The sequence below is a fragment of the Plecotus auritus genome, assembly GCF_963455305.1.
Source record: "Plecotus auritus genome assembly, chromosome: 4".
In the NCBI taxonomy this organism is placed as follows: Eukaryota; Metazoa; Chordata; class Mammalia; order Chiroptera; family Vespertilionidae; genus Plecotus; species Plecotus auritus.
The window spans coordinates 18,747,492-18,769,708 of record NC_137775.1 but is presented as its reverse complement, the minus strand read 5'-3'; the positions used below and the strand labels follow the sequence as shown (position 1 = coordinate 18,769,708).

The 22,217-nt window shown below is 42.8% G+C and overlaps 1 protein-coding gene across 1 annotated transcript in view; it reads right to left on the bottom strand.

The window, feature by feature from the left end:
• Window positions 1-1,662, bottom strand: part of RSPO3 (R-spondin 3) — an 87,180-nt gene extending 85,518 nt beyond the window's left edge. The window contains exon 1 of the mRNA XM_080665529.1: window positions 1,027-1,662. Coding sequence (XP_080521655.1) covers window positions 1,027-1,123 — 97 coding nt within the window. The 5' untranslated portion in view covers window positions 1,124-1,662. The remainder of the gene's footprint in view (window positions 1-1,026) is intronic.
• Between the last annotated feature and the right edge of the window lie 20,555 nt (window positions 1,663-22,217).

Genomic DNA, 22,217 nt, shown 5'->3' with positions numbered 1-22,217 from the left:
GGCACCGACGTTAGAGCGGCCGGCGCGCCGGGCTACCCAGGAGCAGGGAGAGGCGACATTCTTGGGTTTGTCCCCTCATCTCAGGAGGGCACCACTTTCACACAGACCGACCTGGATCCAGGGTGCTCCGGGGTGCCCGTTTAATCCCAGCTAGGACACTGTCTAAAGAAGCTTTCACAAGCCAACCTCCAAGTCACAGGAGGCAGGGTAAGAGACGGCGAGGAGGCGAGCTGGAATCTTTAGGGGGCACCCCACCCTGCCTATGTGTCTGCCCGCTGGAAAGGGGACCCGCTCGAAAGAGCCTGAGATGGTAAACGCGTTCACGTGTGACAGGCAAGGTTGTCACTGGAAACCGGCTCTGAACGGCGGCTCTGAGGTCCCCACGGCCCTAGGACTGGGGCTGCGAGCGGCTCCGAAGCGCGCGGACACGCGGACCCTGCGCGCCTCTCCAGCCTCCCGCTCCACGCGCGTGTGGCGAGGGCAAGTGGCCGCTCAGGCGTTCGCCCCCGGGCTCTCCGGCTGCTCCGCGGGCTCTTCGCGGCCCCGCGGGCTCTTCGCAGCCGATCGCCACCGGAGAGCCCAGCCAGGTCTCCCCACGCGAGGCGGCGACGCGAGGTGACCGGGAGCCAGGGTGAGCGCACCTCCCCTCGCGTCTCCTAGGTGGTCAGGGCATCCCTGGTCTCCGAGGCCCCCGTCCGAGTCTCGAAAGGAAAGCGTGAATCCCTAGAGCTAGTCAAACGAAAGACCCAACTTTTCCGCGCACCTGAAGGTAAGGGGGGCGGGGGACACCTTAGCGCCCGGGATGCCCGGCTCTGGCACGCGCGCGTTTGCCGGGTCACAGAGGGACGTGGAGAGGAAGGAGTGAGAGACGCCGTCCATCCCGGAGCCTAATCGGTGGCCTCCTTCCGAGGCGTGGGGCGCAGGGCGGGAGCACCGCTGCGCAGGGTGCCGTCTCCGCACCGGCAGGGCGACCCGACAGGTGAACACGGCGGGAGGGAGCAAACGCGTAAAATACCCTGCACTTACTTCTTCGCTGGCGCCTTCCCCGGGAGGCGTTTTGGCTGCCGATGTATTCCATAAAGTTCAAAATGATAAAAAACCAAGAAATCAGTCGCAAGTGCATAGTAACCCAGTAATGTTTCCCTTCTTTTTTCTCCGTTTTCTTTTGATTGATAATTATGCCGAATGTTTTAGAAATATATGTAGGTGTTAGGCGTACAGAGAGAAAGCGGGAGACAACCCCAGCAGCGGACAACTTCTGCACTCAGATCCGATGGGCGTGCTGGGTTGGCAAACGGAGCGGGTCGGGTGGAGAGGGAAACCAACTATTGTACTTTCAAATTGTCCGAGCCCTGAGCCGCCGCGGCTCCGCGAGGGTGGCTGTCAACGCGGCGAGCGAGGAGGGTTCCGGGAGCAGCGAGCGGCCTCGCCGGGGCTGCCGCAGGTAGCATGGTGCGCGGCGGCGGCGGCCGCGGTCGGGATCCGAGCGGGCGGGCGGCGGCGGCGGCGGCGGCCCCTGGGGCTCAGAGGTTGCGGAGGCAGACGCGGAGGCCCCGGGAGCGTCGGGGAGCGAGCGCCGTCGGCACCGCGGCCATGGCCAAGGGGCGGTGGAGAGACCCCGAGCTGCTTCTGCCTTTCGCGAGCAGGAGCCGCTCCAGTGGGGCTGGGCTGCCAGGAGAACCCCAGAGAGGAGGAGGGAGAGAGGGAGGGAGGGAGGGAGGGAGGGAAAGACGGGGCGAGGGAAGGGGAGGGGGCATGGCTGCGGGGGGCGGGGGGAGCTCGGGGGCGGGGAAGGAAACTGCTGGAGCAACAACCCTGAGCGACCTCAATAACTTTCAATTTCAAGAGGGAAAGAGGGAGCTGGAAAAGTACAGGCGTTGCGCTTTGGCAGAGGCACGGGAAGAGGCGCCTAAGGGGTCCCGGGTCTGCGGCGGAGCATCTCTGGGCACGGCAAAGAAGGCGGGAGAACGGGAGCCGGGGGCGCTGGGGAGGCACTGCATGCGTAGCAGGGCCCTCCAAAGGGCAGCTTTCGCGGGGAGAGGTGGACACGCGGCCCGGGAGTGTTGAGGCCGAAGGTCCAGAAGGCGAGAGACCCCCGCGCCCCACTCCCGAGTCCCGCCGATCTCCGCGGCCAAGGCTGGGCGCGCCCAGCTCTCGCGGGCCGAGCGCTCTGCACCCGGCGCCCGCACCCCCAGCGCGGCGCGCAGTGACCGGGCTCTGGGCGGCTCGCCCCTTGACCGCTTGGCAGATTGCTGGAGGGTTTCTGGCTGCGGACAACTTCCCAGTTTTTTGTTTGTTTGTTTTTTGGGTTCTTTTGTTGTTGTTGTTATAGTTGTTTTTAAAGCCTCTCCTCTGTTGCTTTCCTCCCTTTCAATAAAAGTAGCTGCAGTTAGGCGCAGGGCGGGTGGTCTGGACGCGGAAGCTCAGTGGCTGCGGGAGGTCACCGCTGCCACGGGTTACCTGACCGGAGCGGGTAGGACCCAGAGGTGTGTGCGCTCAGGATAGTCCCTTTGGAAATTCAATTATGCTGCGGTTTTCTTCCAAACGGAGCCTGGCCTCGCGGCCCTGGACCATTCCTCCTCCCCTCAAGCAGTTTCCTCGTGGTCACTTGCCCTCGCTGGGCGCTCTCTCACCCTCAGCCTCCCAATCTTCGGGAGAAGATCTGTTGTGCCATTTGGTGTCTCATCTGGGGGACTGGGTATGACATTTGGAAAGATCTCTCCTGGTATTGGGGGAGGAGAGGCGGGTCTACAACTTCCTTCCGTTCCCAGCGGAGGTAGGGACCCCAAGACAGCGGAAAATGAGGTTCCTGGGTGGCCAGGGGTGGGTGAGCCGAGGGCTAGCGCTTATGAGGGGAATACACCCTGGCTGTCATTAGTCAGCGGCAAGCTTCCCACCTCCTTGCTGCGGTGGCAAAAGTTGATGAGCTTCCAGTAGTTACTGAAGAAGCATTTAGTTGAAAGTAACAAGCCCCAAAGGGGTTTTCATGCAGACCTGTCCGTCCTATGCATTGTAATGGAAGAGCTGCAGGACCACACTGTGCAGCGTTACAGGTTTACACAGCCCCAAACGTCTGCGAGGTCACTGTGAAAAGATCCTTGATTCATAGACACCTTGTTAATTTTTATGCCCAATAATTTAGGTTTAGAAAATAGCTGAAGCCTTGGAGGAAAGCGAGTAAGATTTGTATTCCTTTTTCTTTTCCTCCACTTGTGACCCCTAGTCCTAGATTGCCTTCAATTTACGTGTTGATAAATGAGAGGAGAGAAAAAGATTATTGCCCCCATCCACCCATTTTGCAAGCTTGCAATGCTTCGCATTGTTGTATGTCTCTGAGGTCTTTCGTGGGGTAGCTGTTAAACATCCCGAAGGTGAGGGTTGGGGAGATGAAATGGCCGGGATAGAAAAGGAGAGAATCATAAAATATGAATTCCCGCCAAGTTGCTAAAAATTAGAAACTGAGAGACTGGCCTTTCCATGCTAATTCCGTAATTAAATATAATTTCTTACTTAGCGCACTTGTATTGGAATTTCAAAGGTAGGAATAGTTTCCTTTAGGCTGTATTTTATGAGGAAGACAACCACCACAACAAACCTATCAAGATTATGATTTTTGGCTTATTTTTTAAGACGTCCCATTTGAATATTTCTCTTTCTGGGGTGGAACTGCATTTTCTGTGCAACACACACACACACACACACTCAAAAGCACACACACATTCTCCTCCTTTTTCTGTTGCATAATATCCACTTGCAAATGACCGAGTGTATCACTTAGAACCAGAAAAGTTACAAATAACAGGACAATTCCAATAATGATTATCCATAAAAATAAGCTGCTTTATTTTTCTGTGCCGGTCACCCTCAGCTTTGCCTTCCTTCTCACTTAATACCGCAGATCCTGAATATCTGCACCATAAAATGTGGGGGATTTAAAGGCTGCGGGAGACTCCCTTTGAAAAGGACTCCAGAGAAGGCCATTCTAATCCAGGATACTTGAACCGGATGGGATGAGATTGCAAAAGGGATGTAAAAAAGCAATTTGGTGAACAACTTCAGGGAAATAAACATGAAGAAAGACATTTACTTTTCACTGTGTGCTGTGCAGACATATGTTAGTTTGGAAGAGAATGGGAATGGCAGTCTAAATAAATAAACAAGCGAAGTGAGAAGCTGTAGCTCTTGAGCCATCCCAGAAAAGAAGCACTAGATGCAGTGGGCAGGAAAAGCTTGTCAAGGAATAGTGCTGTTCTGAGGAAACATAAGGAAAACATTAAATAAACGGCGAGTGTACTCTTTCTCTCTTGACGCTATGCTTTAGAACTTTTTCCTGATCCATGTTAGCGTACTATTAAATGTGTGTTTACTTGCCTGGCTGAGTCTCACATTCCCCTAACTGTCCCAGCAGCTTATGGAAAGCATGCCCTGGCTTATTTTGTACAATATAGTACCCCCTCCCATTTTTTTTTTTTTTTTTAAATCAAGAAAGCAGCACTCACAGAAGCCTGTGGCTGCCAATGATTTCCAGGGCCCAAGCCTAAAAAGCAAGTTAAAAACCATAGGCTCAGCATAGAAGTCAGCATTTGCTTGTTATTTTTCTCCAGAAAACTCTCACGTTCCAAGGGGTTTGGATAACCAGGAGTTTAAGAGATTCGAGCTAGAAGAATAGAATCGTTTTTGGACAATGATGGTGGATTAAACACATCCAGAGGAGTCTGTGACACTTCTCATGTCTCCTTTACCACCTCCCCCACCAGGCAGTGACAAACAGTAACAAGTTATTTTTGTCCTTTGCTGCAGTGGCACTCGAAGAAGAGAAAATGATTGTCATATTGTTGCATCCATACTGCAAGTATGTGTCAGGGGGTGTGCTCCAGAAAGGGAGAGCAAGCCCCGCAGTTTGGAATGGGAAATAACTAGTAGTGATGAGAGATGTTTGGCAAAGTTTGGGCTGACATCAGTCATTATACCACAGAACTGACATGCAGATCCTGAAAATGCTCAGCTCTCCAGTTACTCAGATCTGGAGGCATCTGAGTCAGTCCAACAGGGTGCTGCTGGCGGGGTCTGTGTAACTGAAGCAGTCAGAAGTCATCCCTGGAATACAGAGCAGGCGGCAGTATTGGAAAGCCACTGAAATCAGTAGAGGGAGGACAACTGCTATTTGTAGAGAGAGAAATCAAGGAGACAGAATCATTATAGCAATTTAAAAAATGATTAAATGGTTATATATCATTAAGAAAACGAGAAAATTAGGACTTGTGATAGATTACTTTCTGTCAACAAGGAAGTATGTTCTTTCTCCCAGAACCCAGATGAAGTTAGGGGATGCTTATAAAGTGGTGAGCACTGTCTGGTGTGCCTATTTTAAATAACTTCTTTCACAAATCAATTCATTGCTGGGTTCATTTAAAGAGTGAATATCCCATAATGTTTACTATCAAAAATTAATATCTCAGAAACTTTTTGTTTGATTATAGAACTTTAATATAAAGTTCTGTACTGCATTAAGAAGAGGTCTAGTCTAGCAATCTAGGGATCAAGTTGAATCCTTATTCTGTATTTGTTGTTGTATTTCAGGTTTCTTCATCTGAAAAATGAAGGAATTCAACTAAGTGATCTACAAATACCCGTTTAGCTCTGAAAATACTGGCAATATCTCCAAAAAAGAAAGACAGACTTGTAATTGCAAATGTCAAAGCTATTTCTAGCTATGTGACATCACAGCTTTCACTTACGGAATTGTGTTGAATTGAATAGGTTCAGACTTAGAAATCTGCTTGCAAAGTCGTTGATTTTCTTGAAATGTCTAACCCATGAAAGGAATCCTAGATGATTCTGCCTCAACAAAAATAGGTCTAGAACTACTTTAATCTTTTTAGATGTCTTTAGGCTTTGGGACAAGGAAGAACAAATTTTAAATCTCAGATTCTGGGCAGACACCTAGAGAGAGTAGGGAAAAAGATGTTTGTACCCCCCGGAGGTACCAGTCAATCTCCATTTGTTATCAGGAATCATAGGTGAGCAAGGAACATGGATTTCATTGAGTGAGAACACTTTTCATTCTGTATTGTTATTCCTTTCTTTTTCTGATCTATATCTTTGGGTGAGGATTTATATCCATCTTTCTTTTGTCCCAGGAAACTCTTCAGAAAATCAACAGTGAAGCTCCAGTGGCTGTGGTCATGGCTTTGGGTTGAAGGATTACTAACAAAGACATAAAAACACTATAAGATGCAGAGTGCCAAGCTAGGTGAGGGATAATTCTAATGGGTAATTCTTTTGCAGTTGCTTTTGTATGGGTTATTTCAAAACAATCTGGAAACACATTGTTTCACAACCGAAGCCAGAAAGATAGTCACTTGCCTGAGCTTATGTAGAAACTATCACCTAGCTCTCAGCCAGGTTTCAATAACACTGCTCTTCTGCCTCTTTAGACTTCAGAGCTAGGTTGTGGGCTAACCCAAAGTGAGCAACTAAAATCAGAATGGCAAGGAGCAGAGCAAAGTTCATGTTCGAAATTGTAATCGGGCACCAGAAACAAGGTGATAAACGGGAAGAGAAGGGACAGTGCAGTAAGGATACAGCAGCCGCAAAAGATGCTAGTGATTTTAAGGCTGTTTTGACTAAGTCACTTTTTGTTTATTTGTTTATTCCTGCTAGGTCTCAAACCAGTCATGCACAATGGATAGGTGAGTAAGGGCTCCTTACTGGATAGTGAAAGGTGGCCGGTAAGGTAAATCGGTCACCATCTATTCATCCCACAAGTGTTTGTTGATGGTGCCTACTATGGGTGACTCCAGGCTAGACAAAGAAGCAGGGCTTAATGCATGGCCTCTATGTAAGAGAAGAATATTAAAGAAAGGACATTACAGGTTTATTGGTGCTGTGGTTAAAAGCAATGTTATACCCCTAGCTAGTTTTGCTCAGAGGATAGAGCCTGCAGACTGAAGGGGTCCCGGGTTCGATTTCCGTCAAAGACACATGCCTGGGTTGTGGGCTCACTCCCCAGTAGGGGGCGTGCAGGAGGCAGCCTATCAATGATTCTCTCTCAGCAGTGATGTTTCTATCTCCCTCTCCCTTCCGCTCTGAAATTTTACATATATATATATATATATATATATATATATATATATATGGCAATGTTATATTTTGTGACAGAAAAAACAATGGCATGAAGAGGCATATAAGATCATGCTCAATGATAAACTTAGGAAAAATCCTCTTCAGAACAGCTGTATTTTAAAAACACACACACCTCTCTTCAACTCTATACTTACCTATCATTTATAGTTTACGTTTGTGTTACTACCGATGCATCTGAGTAGCTACCTTTGGTCAGCTAGTTACTCTTATTTCAACAATTAAGTGCACGTGTGGCACATACTATGCTAAGGCTCTAGAGAGAGAAAACTATGGAATAGGGCCTTGCCCTCAGTGAGGGAGGAAGGCAGGCACATAAACCATTGAAGCTTCCACAGATAAATGCTACGTGACAGGGACCGTGTGGTGTGTTCTCGGAAGAGGAAAGAGGGACAATGCGTGGCTGGGTGGGGTGGAGATAAACTCTGTGTCTAAGATGCACAGCTTTTGAAGGACTGATGGTGAGTTTCAATGCAGATAAGGAAGGATTTCTTCCTCTGCCTTAGACCGGTCCTGATTCAGAGGTGGAAGGATAAGCTCTTCTATCTTGTTTTGTGGAGGTCAGTGGTCACAGTTGTCTGACTGCTTGCTACAGGGAGGCAGCCATACTCCAGGGGTGGTGTCAGGCCACCTCCTCCTCCAGCCATTCAATGTGGCTCAGTATCGACCATGTGGGAGTGTTGTTAATGGCTGATACTGTGGGGCTGTCTATGTAGGTTAATGATTTGAGCAATTTACTGTAGCTACATGGTGGGTAGATTCCTCTCCCGTGAGAAAAATGATGTTTTATTTCTCTTCTTTTCTACAAGTATTTAGAGTAACCAAGGAAATGAAATGAGGGTTGGACTTTCTCGGTGTCTGGCTGCTCACACTCTCCTAGCCCACGTTCATCCTCTGTCATTTCCCACGCATTCTAGTATTCCTTTACAACATGTTCTCCCCAGACAGTGTTTTGTGCACCCAGCCTTACCGAAAAAGTACCCTGCTGTGTCTCAACCATCTGGCTGCAGCCCTCCCCGTATTAGACGCTCCCTACTCTGGAACCTAACCTTTATTAGTGATAAAGAGTTAGCTTAGCTTTGCCCTTCTCTCCTTCTTCTTTCCCTCCATATAGTCATTTCCTTCTTAGAAATATATTTTGATTTTACATTGTCCTAGGGGCATGGCCCCGATGTAAGGAGTTTTAAGCCGTTATGAGGAATAGGAAAGGTTCCGGTTGCTGGTGGTCCTGACATTTGGATTCTAGCCTGTTTGCCACTTTTTCCAATTTGGCAGGTGGTATTCTATATTTGTAGGCAAGATTGCAAAGGACTTTCTTCCCAGGAAGCTTCAGTCCATTATGTATCGCTATAAAACAACCATCTCCCCCCCAAACTTAAGGCTTAAAATGTCACCTACTTATGGCAGCTCAGCGTTTTTGTTTTGTTTGTTTTGTCTTTTGACTGGTTGTTCTCTTGGTCTTCCCTCCTATGGCCATGTGGGTGGGCCACTCCTAGGCTACATTCACTATCAGGTCACTGGGTCTGCACGCACCTGAGATGGCAGAGAAGGCAGGCCTCTCTCCTCAGGTGTTTATCCATGCCCTAAGAATGGAGCTCTCTGGGTTCTAGATGCATGAAAGTGGATGCTGCCCTAACCGGTCTGGCTCAGTGGATAGAGTATCAGCCTGCGGACTGAAGGGTCCCAGGTTCGATTCCGGTCAAGGGCATGTACCTGGGTTGCGGGCACATCCCCAGTAGGAGGTGTATAGGAGGCAGCTGATCTATGTTTCTCTCTCATCGATGTTTCTAACTCTCTATCCCTCTCCCTTCCTCTCTGTAAAATATCAAATATATATATATATATATATATATATATATATATATATATATATGAAAGTGGATGCTGAAAGATCCTTTTGGAAGTCCTACAGTGTTATTCCTAGTACATTCTGTTGGCCAAGCAAGTTAAAGGGCCATACCAGCTTCCAGGTTTTACTCAATAGACTCTATCTTTTGCTATGAGGAGCTGCAGAGAATTGTTGGGAATTTTTAATCCACTGCATAAAGTCAAGCTTTTGAACCGCGTGGCCACTCAGCAGACTAACACTGAATTGAAACAAGAAAGCAATAGAAGCATGGTACAGACTGTTAAACCTCAGAGGGAAGGATGGGTGGGTGGGAAGAGATCAACCAAAGAACTTGTATGCGTATCTGCATAACCCATAGACACAGACAATAGGGTGGTGAAGGCCTAGGGTCGGGGGCGGTAAACTGGTGGATTTGGACCTCAGTGTTAATTGAGTCTCTGATTTATGTAAAAATGATACATTAATTTTGCATGATTTTATGGTGAATTTTCATTATTTGTGATCATAAGAATCAATACTTTACTTAGTAACATTGTTAAGTTATATAAAATATGGTATCTTTTGTGTTTTATTAAAAATATATGATATAATAAGTTAGAAATTCAAGGCCAGCCTGACTACTAATAAATAAGGAATAAGGAATAAATAATTAATAACTTCTAATAGATAAGTAATACTGCTTTTAATCATCACAATTAGAAATTTATTTTAAATGAAATTACTCCCAAGAAAGTGAATAATGAACAAATTACTTTAATTAGAGTGTTTCCTTCTTAACAGATCCCTGATATTTGGTAAGGGGAGAAGGTCTGACCTGTACCGGACATTTTGAAATGTGAGAGACTTGTGTATAATGAGGATGCTGAGTAACTATGGGAAGTGGAGAAGTGAGGGCAGAAATAGAAGCTGCAAGAAAAAGCAGCAGCAGAAGAGGAGGTGTGAGTGTTTCCATGATGAACTTAATTTTCTAGGGATGGCCCTGTGAAGCATAAATAAAAATGTAAGTTAGACACCCCATTGCAATCCCTACAATTTTGGAGTAGGTTGTATAAGAAATTACATAATGGGTTGTTATAAAAAGTAATTGAAAATTCCCTGACATAGATTCACCTGAGATTTAGCATGTCTGATGAGAAAAGAAAAATTATCCAGAAAATGCATTTGAAGGCTGAAAGTAGATGAGTGCATACGCTCAAACACAAACAGGTGGGGCAAAATATACTGTACCCATTTTCTCTTCACCCACTTTCTTTTTAAATTGAAATTGCTGCTATTATTGATACTTGTTACTGAGAATTGTATGAAAGGATTTTTTTTTCTGGCATGACAGACTTCTAAATATTTTGTTGGGGAAACCCTCAGTGACAACATAAATATTTTTTATTAATACTAGTACTTATGCTACATTTTAATTTAAAGACTGCCCCAGTAATGAAAAACATTTTGTTTCATTTATAGCCCTGATGTTTAATATTCTACATTGCTTAATTTGAAGATAACAGTTTTGAAAATGCTAAGCAGATGCATTTTTCATTCCCTGAATATTATGTTGCCCTACAGCTACTCTATACATTGAATCAAGGCCATTTATTATTTGAGGGTAAAGGACAGATATCACTTAGACCATAATTTTATTGTTTTTCTTTGAGCCTCAAAACTGCCTTTTTTGAATTCCTCGTTAGTAATAGTCTTGCCATGGATTTGTTGAGAGACAAGAAATTTCTCAACTCCAAAATTTTCCTTTATACACACAAGCAAAGTTGGCATTCCAAATATAGAGTTCCACTGAAAGTTACAGTGTAATGAGAAATCAGGACGTAAAAGATAGCCTTGTCAGAGGAAGAAGATGCAGAGAACCCTTCTGGAACTGGAGGGAAGAGAGTGGGAGAGCAGGACAAATAAGTCATAGTCTAGTTTCCTCTGCACAGTTCATCATCCATGTCCCATTTCATATCGTAGGGGTAGAACTATGGTGGATATCTAGGGTCTTGTGTACAATGTCTATAAGGAAATTACAGTATATTAAAAGGTCAAGGATGAACTAAAATTTCTCCTTGTATTGATGGGACCTAATATAATAGTTTATGGGCAGATTTGCTTGGGGGCCAGAGACATTTGTGAAAGTGACTGTAAGGATTTTCCCTACCATGCTGGCCCTGGCATGGCCTTATGCGGTAGCCATGGGGTGGTTTAGCAGATAGTCTCTCTCTTCACTATGCTTTCTGGACACCTGTAGAAATTCCATTTCCATGCCCCTCCCTCTCTTTAAATTTAGCATAGAATATATAAAACAAAAGCAATAAGAAGCAGAACTGACACTAAGTCACTGCAAGGTAACAGTTTTAAGGGCCAGGGACAGGTTTACACTATTCTCTTTCTGGGTTTGTGATGATATGGAAGCACATGAGAAAAGAAATCCTTTGTCAGCCTAGATCCCTGTGGGACTCTGGTGAACAGCCCCCTCGCTGCTCAACCACTGCTGACTGTGCTGGACATACAGTCTGAGTGAGAAACACAACTTGGCAGTTAATGGGCTACTGAGACTTCCCCTAAGTCAGATTCTGATTGCATCAGTCAGCATAGTCCTAGCCTCTAAATATATAAAACCCTAATATGAAAATAGACCGAACAGCAGAACAACCGAACATCCGAACAACCAAACAACTGAACAACTGGTCACTATGACGTGCGCTGACCACCGGGGGTGCACACAGAACATGGCGGGCATCAGCAGCAGGCGGCAGAGCACGGAACATGGTGGACATGGGCCGCAGCGGGATGGTGGAGCAGGTGAGCGGGGGTGCCAGACCAAGGCAGGGCGCTGGTTGCTGTCATCCGGGCAAGCCTCTGGTGGTTACTAAAAATTCTTTGTTCCCCTTATATACATGCATATAAGTCCTTCAGTTGATCTCTTATTTCCCCCACCTCTCCCTAAGAGTAACCAACGGATGCAAAACATTGGGGGGTGAGGGCATATATGGGAGTGGGGTGGGGGTCGGGGGCAATGATAAGATATGTACACATATAATACCTTAATAAAAATTTGAAAAAAAAAAAAGAAAAATAAAAACAAAAAAACAAAACAAACAAAAAAAAAAAAATAAAAAAAAAAAAAAAATAAAAATTCTTTGTTCCCATGCCCCATGGTCCCGCCTGGCGCTCGCACCTGCTGCCAGCGCTCAGCACTGGCCCCAATCACTCAGTGCCATTAGCAGATGCAAGCGGCAGCTGCCAGCCCCAATCACCCCTCAGGACTTCTCCACCTCCCCCTGCTCCTGAAGGGCTATTGAGGCAGAGGTCGCCTCTTGCACCCGCTGCTGGTGCCGGCTCTGCTTGCACCCGCTGCTGGTGCCGGGCCCAATCGCTCTGTGCCATCAGCAGGTGCAAGCGGGGCTGGCACCATCAGCACGTGGGAGCGGCAGCGGCAGGAGCGGGACTGCTGGCAGACAGGGGACTGGGGGCCATGGCGGGAGGCACCAGGCAGGGGCACAGAGGATGGGCCAAGACCTGTCCCTGTGCCCACCGTAGCCTCGCGGCCCACAGTTCCTTTCAAGGTGCACAAATTTGTGCACTGGGCCCCTATTCCTATATAATAAAAGCCTAATATGCTAAGTGTCCTACCAGTTGCTATGATGTACACTGACCACCAGGGGGCAGACCCTCCAACCAGTAGGTCAGCTTGCTGCTGGGGTCTGCCAATTGGGACTGGGTGAGACAGGTTGGACATGCCCTGGAGCCCTCCCGCGGTTCCTCCCCAGCTGGCCAACCTCCAGCAGTCCCTGTCTGGCCCTGATTGTGCACTGGTGGGGTCCCTTGGCCTGGCCTGCACCCTTTCGCAATCTGAGACCCCTTGGGGGATGTCGGATGGCCCAATCTCCGCAGGCCAGGCTGAGGGACCTCACCGGTGCTCAAATCCGTGCACCGGGCCTTTAGTATATGTATATTAAGATATGTGTTCAGAAGGGGAACTCACTAGGGAATAAGAATAGATAATTTCCATCAAAATTATAAAGAAGGAAGTAATAGATAACTTATAGGGTTAGATTCAATAAATCCTTACTGATAATGAGCAAGATTGATTGAAAAAATGGAGCTGCAGAATCCTTTGGCATAAGATACATTTGCTATTGTTAAATTAATAAGTATTTAAAAGTTAAACACAAGAATGGATTCTTTCATTTTATGTCTATTGTTAAGGAATGATGACCTTTAATACCAAGGTGAAGTACATATATTTTAGAGAACTTGAAAGGTTTGGTATTTAATCTCATCTCTCATGCTCGGCAAATATTTCCATCAGCCTGCCACAACTCCCTCCCTCTGAAATCCATGTTATCAATGTGATTGTGGCACTTCGAATCACCAGGTCCAGCACCCTCTGCACGCAGGGCCCTATGCTGCCACTGCCAGGTGATGGGAACAGGAGGACAATAGGGAAACCTGTTTGCCATGTGGACTTGAGATAGAACATTTAAAGCACCCTTGAGAGACAAAAGTGTATACTGTTTGTAAAGCCCTTTGGGTGGTGGCGGGGGCAGGTGGTGAGGGAGTTCCAATCTTTTTTGCAACTTTTAAAAATACAGAACAATTTTTTGTTTTTTATTTTTATTTTTTTAATTGTTTGAAGTATTACAAATAGGAGTACATATGTCTCTTTTTTTTTTTTCCCCCATTGACCTTCCCCCAACAGAACAATTTTTTGATTGGATTGTTTATCTTCCTTTTGTTAAGATGTATGAGTTCACTGTAAATTTTGGAGATTAAACCCTTATCAGAGATAACATTGGCAAATATGTTCTCCCATGCAGTGGGCTTTCTTGTTGTTTTGTTGATGGTTTCTTTTGCTATGCAGAAGCTTTTTATTTTGATGTAGTCCCATTTGTTTATTTTCTCCTTAGTTTCCATTGCCCTAGGACCCGTATTGGTGAAGATATTGTTATGACAAATGTCTGCTATTTTGCTGCCTATGGCTTCTTCTAAGATTTTTATGGTTTCCCATCAAATAGACATTTTTCGAAAGAGGACATTCAGAAAGCCAAGAGACATATGAAAACATGCTCAAAGTCACTAATCATCCGAGATGCAAATCAAAACAACAATGAGGTACCATCTCACACCTGTCAGAATGGCTATCATCAACAAATCAACAAACAACAAGTGCTGGCGAGGATGTGGAGAAAAAGGAACCCTCGTGCACTGCTGGTGGGAATGCAGACTGGTGCAGCCACTGTGGAGAACAGTATGGAGTTTCCTCAAAAAACTAAAAATGGACCTGCCATTTGACCCAGTGATCCCACTTCTGGGAATATATCCCAAGAAAACAGAAACACCAATCAGAAAGGATATATGCACCCCTATGTTCATAGCAGCACAATTTACAAAAGCTAAGATTTGGAAACAGCCTAAATGCCCTTCAGCAGATGAGTGGATTAAAAAACTGTGGTACATCTATACAATGGAATACTACACTGCTATAAAAAAGAAGGAATTCTTACCATTTGCAACAGCATGGATGGAACTGGAGAGCATTATGCTAAGTGAAATAAGCCAGTCAATGAAAGAAAAATACCATATGATCTCATTCATTTATGGATAATAAAGAACATTATAACCTGATGAACAAAGAGATAGAAACAGAGGCAGAGAAGCATCAAACAGACTGTAAAACTACAGTGGGAAGGCTGGGGAGGATTGAGGGGGAGGTTAAGAGATCAACCAAAGGACTTGTACTAGTATACATGCATATAAGCATAACCAATGGACGCTAGACACTGGGGTGGGGAGGGTTTGAAGGTATGTGCCGGAGGGTAGGGGAGGCCGGGGAAAGGTCAATGGGGAAAAAAAGGAGACATATGTACTACTATTTATAATACTTTAAACAAAAAAATAAAATTTTAAAAAATACAGAACAGAAACCATTTCCCTCGAATAGCAAGATATGTCAGCCTAAGGATTCTGTACTGAATGAACTTTTCAACAGCAAATTGGAATCTTTGTCTGAAAACTGGTAAAGCTTCTGATTCTTAATGAAAGTTCTAGCTTAATTTAAATTACAAAATTCATAGAATTCTAGAACTAGAAGGACTCTAAGGAGTCATTTAATAAATAATATTTTATTTTGTAGTTGAGTAAGCTGAGACCTGAAAGATTAAATGGTTGCCGGAGCCCATACTGGCAAAGCTGAGACTAAAACTCAATCCCTCTCATTTCTAGGACACTTATGACTACACCAGGATTCTGAATGCTGTTTCATCAGACATGCTACTTTAGCAATCCATATGCTTTGTTTCATAGCAATGGAGTCTGAGAACAACTCATTCATACACCAGTTTAATTCATTCATTCACTCATTTCTATTTAACATTCCTTTACTACTTTCTCTGGGCATTGTCTTTGATCCTTATTACCAAATGAAGAAACCGTTACATAGTTTAAAATAATTATTAATTTATTCATTTCTTTGTGTTAAACACTTTAATTATGTTTTTTTTCAGAATTGCTCATTGATTTTCATATACTTGTGTTTGCAAAGTTTAGGGTCAGGTGAATTCTGAGTATACTAGAAATAATGTTTCTGCATTTATTTTCTTAACTGAAGCCCATATTTGTTTTTATAATAGAGAATTTTAATATGAATTTGCCATAGAAGTGGCCATAGTTTCTTTTTCCAGTCATTCTTAAGGACAAAAATTATAACCTGCTGAAATAAATAAGGTAATACATTAATTCCATGTATTACCCTATACTTACACTATTACAATTAGTTCATTTATTTTCAAATTACTGCAATGTATAATATTTCTTGGATTCTGCTTTCACACTGCCAATTAGTGAGAGTGCTGACTCTACTATGTGGGCAATAGGCATATGTTTATTAAATGTTGTGAGAGTAACACCAAATGAAGGACACAGGACTCCAGAAGCTCATAATTTAGTCATGAAAAAGATATAAAGAGATGTATCAACAATGGAAATGTTATGCTGTATATACTTTCATATCCCTAGAAGAAGGTTACTCTTTAGACTACAGAGAAATGAGCAGAACTAAGTCAGTTCAGCTAAGGCACCAGTCTTTGAAGACTTGAATGTTAAGCCAGATTTTGAAGCAAATTTGATGGAGACATAGGGAAAGGGCAGGACAGGTGTTGAAGTGATTACTGTTCAAAGGAAACACCTAGGCTCAAATTTTCCCCTCTTTCCTTTGAGACCAACTGAATGACTTATTCTGTGCATATGCCCCTTCAGAATGTTCAGATCCACATTCAAAAGCAATTTCTGAGAGCTCACATCCCAGGCTCCATGCAAGGCACAATAGCATGTTGTCAGTTTGTTCACCTAATAGTTTGTTCATCTAGGTAAGTTAGCAGTTTATTTTCAGCCTTCTCTTCCATTCTATTTATCCTACTCACCACTGGAATCTGATATCCTCCTATATAATAAAGAGGTAATATGCAAATTGACTGCCACGCCCTCACAAGATGGCTGCCTACGACCAGGCTGGCAGGGGGGTTAGTGAGGGATGACCAAATGACTGAACAGCAGGCTGCGTGGGGTAACCAGGCCAGCAGGGGGGCCGAAGTGTCCTGGACTGGAGAGGGTGCAGACTGGGCTGAGGGGACCCCCCACCCCATGCACAAATTTTGTGCACTGGTCCTCTGGTATATAAATAATGTGTGTGTGGCTCCACTCCCGAAGATATCAGTTAAACTGGCCTTGGTGCTCACATGGGGTCCACAGAGCAGTAGCCCTGAGATCATCTCCTTAGAAATACAGTAACTAGGGTCCCACTCTTGACCTGATGAATCACAATCTACCAAATCATCCTAACCATTCTCCTAGGTGATTTGTATGCACAGAAAAGTTTGAGAGGCTGCTTCAATGATATACTAATCATTTGAAGGAGCTTTGAAAAGGACTCGAGAAGAGCCTCTATTTGAACACGATTAAATCAGAATCTCTGGTGTTCGGGCATCTGTGACTTAAACAGTTCTCAGGAGGTTCTAGTGTGAACACAGTGCTCTACTCTTGCCCAAATGTACCTAAAGATAAGAGTCACTTACAGCCTTGTTAACAAAATGGATTCCAGTCTAGGTTTAGAACCTTCCAAATCAAAAAATTAATTTCCAGGGGAGACACCTATTCTTCTATATATTTAACAAGCATCTCAGATGCCATTTGTTAACTAGTAAACCTAGGAAACACTGCTAACCCTAAAATGTCTCAGTCCTTTCATTGGGTGACCATGGGGGAGCTAATTTTTGACTTAGTGTCCCCATATCCTTTTACCAGGAAACACTGTCTCTATATCCTTTTACCCTCCTGGTGTGGACTCACAGAGCAGGGAGGGAAACGTGGAAAGGAGAAAATATGGGATGAGATATAGGTTTAAAATGCCTGATAAGGTGAGAGCTGAGGTGGGGCTCAAATCAACCTGCATTCCTTTATCCTTATCAACACCCAGTGCTGCACCTGGATCAGTGAATGGTTCTTAACAATTCTAAACCTCTGTTTGGCAAAGGCTGTTCCTGAAAGGGAACATTTGAGAGAAGATAACCAAAGATTTTAGAAGAAGAGAGCTAACAATCAGATTAGTTAAAGAATCAGTCATAGGATTCAGTGTGAAAGGAATGAGTGGGTATTCTTCAGGGTTTGGGGAAGCTATCCTTTGGTACCTTTACTCTTATTTAATACCCAGATTGAGGAATACTGGTTTCAAAAATGTGTAATCTCTTTATTGATAAATGTGATACAAATGGCAGCAACACATTTCCAATACTGGTGTGGATTACACTTATTGCATCTGTTCAATATATCTGCCGTCTTGACATAGAACATCAGGTTGGTTTAATAGATTAATTCTTTGTAAAATTATGTTAGGTGTTATTCAAGACCTTGCATTGATTTATAGAATTGTTTGTACTTTTATTTGTTAAATTTCACAGTAGGAAATTACCATGCATCCTAAACATCTACGTATGGAAATATGTGGAGCACACTGCTGGGTGCTAAGGATAAAAAAATAAAATTAAAGGATGCAGCCCTGACTCTGGAAGGCTTAAAATTCATTGTGGGGGTGGGTCAGAACTTGTACACACAAAAAATAAACAACAGTGGAGCAAAGCACGCATTGAGAGTGAAATGGGAGGTTCAGACAGTAACACTGAAGAGGTTGAGTGCTGTTTGCCTTTGGGAATTGTGTTTTGTGCTGTCCCTCTGAAAGCTGCCTGTGTGAACTAGGGGAGCATTTTCTATTTCATCACCTATGCTCACTTACATCTTGAATGATGATTTGACTTCTCTGAATATTCGTTAGCTGAATGCAAATGCTTCCTGGATTTCCCCTGGTACTTTATAGACACAATCAATTATCTTATCAACTGTGAGTATGTAGGAAAATTACAAGACCCTCATATAATTAGTCTTTGTAAAATGCACCCAAACTGGACATTTGGCAGAACACTATTGTCCTGCCTTCTCATTCTAGCAAGGAGATGTGATTTCCCAACAAAGGCAGAGAAGTTGCGAAACAGCGGGACTTTGCCACAGTTAGTAATTAATGAGGTGCTAAAAGTGCCAGAGCAGAGGTTCCCAGATGCAGTGTGTGACTCAAAGGGATAAGAAGCACCCAGAATTTCAAACAAAAGTGTCAGTTAAATAAACTGAAAGTCAAGTGAGTCTAGTCTGGGGAATGGGAAGTGGTCTATTGACATCAGGAGCCATCCCACAGCTGTGTAATACAATATAATAAGGATTACTCACTACATTTTGCAACTTGTGATAAATTGGAACTTTCCTTCTCAATCCTGTAGAAAGTGAGCAATTATCTACTTTACATTCAAGGAAGTAAAAATGAACTCTTAATGCACAATAGTGTTCAAATAAATAACCAATCTGTTACAGGTTCCCACCAGCATGACTTACTTCTGGCTCTTTAATTTATATTAATCAATCAAGTTAATTATTAATATTAGCAGGCAGAAGTACTTTATTAATCAGCTAATAGCTGGGACCTAAAGCCTAATGAGAGTTTTTTTTTACTGGGAGGGGCATTATTGAAAGAGAATGACATAAGGGGCCATTTTGGACCACTGTCTAAAATGGAATGTTTTTTTCTGCAGAATAGAATTCCTGCATAAATTCAGATGAGTGTTAAGATATTGTCAAATAAGATTTATGGTTTCTTCTTCCATATTATTTCCAAGTTTCTATATATACAGTATTTAAATTTTGAGGTGGTAGGTGTAATAGTGTCTACCTAACATGGACTAGCAAAAGCTCACTAACAGAGCTCACTAAAATATATATCTACATCCATAACTACATTTATGTATATATACATTTATAAAATATATATTCGCACAGCACCTATATACACACATATACTTTATATATAAACTATACACACACACACCCACACACACATACACACACAAATTTTATATAGGTTCCCTGGTAGAATGGGAAAGAACAAAAAGAGATCTGATGCGATTTGATTATCTTAGCATGTGTATTATTCCTAGGAAGGATCATAAATACTCCTATTATTATTGATGTATGGTACTTAATGCTCCAGTGATCTTGAAAATTTTTTTATGTTGAATAAGTCTACCTGAGATTGAGAATGCAAAACATGTGGAAGAAATCTCTTTAATATATTCAAATGTTAAGATTTTAGGAGAATGAAGCAAGTCCCTAATTTTCCTTTTTGCAATATGGAACTAATACATGTATATCTTGCCATAAAGGAGCATATCACATGAATGCATGTTCATATACCTGAAAAGCTGAAACTGATTTGGTTAGTGAACTTTAAGTTGTAGAAATAAAGGCTTCGTGATAGGTTTATTTTATTTGATAGCACTTATCAAATGCTAACTCATTAAAAAACAACACCTATGAATTTGGAATTTTAGTACTCTAATTCACAAAGCCAATTTTTAAGGACTTGACTTTAGAGATCTCTGGTCCTAATATCCATAGGTGAATGAGTTAGAGATGTAACTTTGTAGTTTACTCAACAGAAACATTTCAGCTCTGTTCACTAAGAAAGTTAAGACAGACTGAATTGATTTTGCTTCTTTTTTTTTTTTTTTTAAGAAAACTTGTAGATTTTGTGGGGGATGGGAAATATTGTAGCAAGTACTTTCCATATTTCAAAATGTGTATTAAAAAAGAATTCACTGACTCAAGTTTTTTCCTCCAACATACTCTAGAGGGAGTCAAATCTAAGAAAGTTATGTTTAATGCATTTCAACTGCTATTGGTTCTTTTTTAGAAATTCCGTTCCTTGGTGACAACGTTGTTTTGACCCTCTCAATAAGGGCCCAGTGCAGGATTTGGTTAGAACCTGCAGCTAATGAGGCCAAGGTAGAGACTGATTCTCTGTGTGAACCAATTAAGATCTTTCAGAGAAAATATCCCTCCCTCTTGGTAACAGATTACTCAGGTTTGCCTGTGAACCAATGCATATTTTGGCATGAATGGGGAGAGAGTGAGAGGTAATGTGTGGAGTAATAGAGTATTTATGGGCCAGGGGAAATCCTTCCTCTGATACTGGAATAATAAACTTCGATACAGGTCTCAATGCTGCCATTAATTAGCTTTATGAAGTTGGAAATGTCACTTGTCCTCTTTAAAATTCAGTTTTTGAATTCTGCTAAAATAGAGGGTTGAGCTAGAAGGTCCCAGAACTATATTTCAGGATATTAGTTCAATAGAAGATAGTTTATGGTTTGTATAAAAGTGTCTTGAAAATCTGAATATGAGCCACTAGCTCCTAGAAAATCATGCAAGTGTAGCATTTTAGTTTCTCATATACTTGTACCATCTCTAAACATACACAACTGGACTACATGTCTTTCCCCATAAACTGCTTGAGCTTTCCCACATTTGCTCCTCTTATTGAACTATTTCTTTCACTTGGAATTTCTTCTGTTTCTATCAACAATTACAGAAATTCTAAGTTTTTTCAAGGCCTGACTCAGCGGGTGTGAGCTCCATGGAAAACTACCTCTTCTCTCCCAACACTATGGAAATGATTTCTCCTGCCTCTGAACTTTCCTGGCATTTTGCTTTAGTTTTTTTTTTTTTTTTTTTTTTGGGGGGGGGGGCGGGAATTATTTTCTGACTTGCATTAGAGTCCTTTTCTGGTCATGTCTTACCTCTTCAACAACCTTCAAGCTCCTTGAGCATAGGGATCAAGTGATCTAAACTTTACATTCTTTATTTTAAGCAAACTGGTTTCCTTATAGGCGATATGCTCCACAAAAAATTGCTGACAGATGAATAAAAGAAAATGATTGAAAAATAACCTAGTTTTTAAAAATGTATTTAAGGAGACATGGAGTTTATTTTAGTATCCCCCATTGCAGATCTTCAGGCTTCATGTTTGAATGCTGAGACAGCTTCTGTGTTTGTGAAGATGTAGTTTCAGGAAGTTTTTTCACTTTAAGAATCGAGGGAGGAAAAAATATTTTATATTTCTTTCCCTTTTGTACTTTGCACATTTATTTCTAAGAAACCATACAACTTCAGTTGTGTTCTCTGGCAAATATAAATTGGTATCTACTCAAAACAGATTTTGAGTGGATGACTTTCAAGATTTGTATAACATTTTCAACACAGTCTCTTGGAAATGTTGCCGTTGGAGGCAAGGATTAGCCAGAATTTTTCTCATCAGATAGCAATTTACTTCCATATCACAACAAGATCAAATCTCCAGAGAGGGCTGAACCTGGAATTAAAAATTCTCACATTTTGTACAGGTGTGTCTGAGGAATTTGCTTCCCAGTTTCTTAGTTTTTGTTGTAACTTTGATTTCTGTTATTATGCCTTCTTCTAATCTTCCTACCTTCATTTCTACATTTTATTCCTTATAGCCCACAGTAAAAACAGGGTAGGTGCCCACTACATATTTTATTTGCTTTGATCTTTACTGCTCCCTTTCCTTAACCAGGGCATGGAATTTTATCTAGGGAAAAGAATGCCATACATGGAATTTATTTATTTCATTGTTTCATTGTTTTATTTATAGTTACCTACCCTTTCAGTGGCCCTTTTTTATCACAAACTTTTCACCCTGTATTTTAACTTTTCTGTATTTCTTTCTTCAAGTGGATGCCATTTCATTCCCTTTTGGGTATGTGCTTACACTCCAGTGGTAATTGCAAAGGCATAAATGCCTAATATTACAATCTCAAGTCGTGGGGTTGAGATTATTTGGACT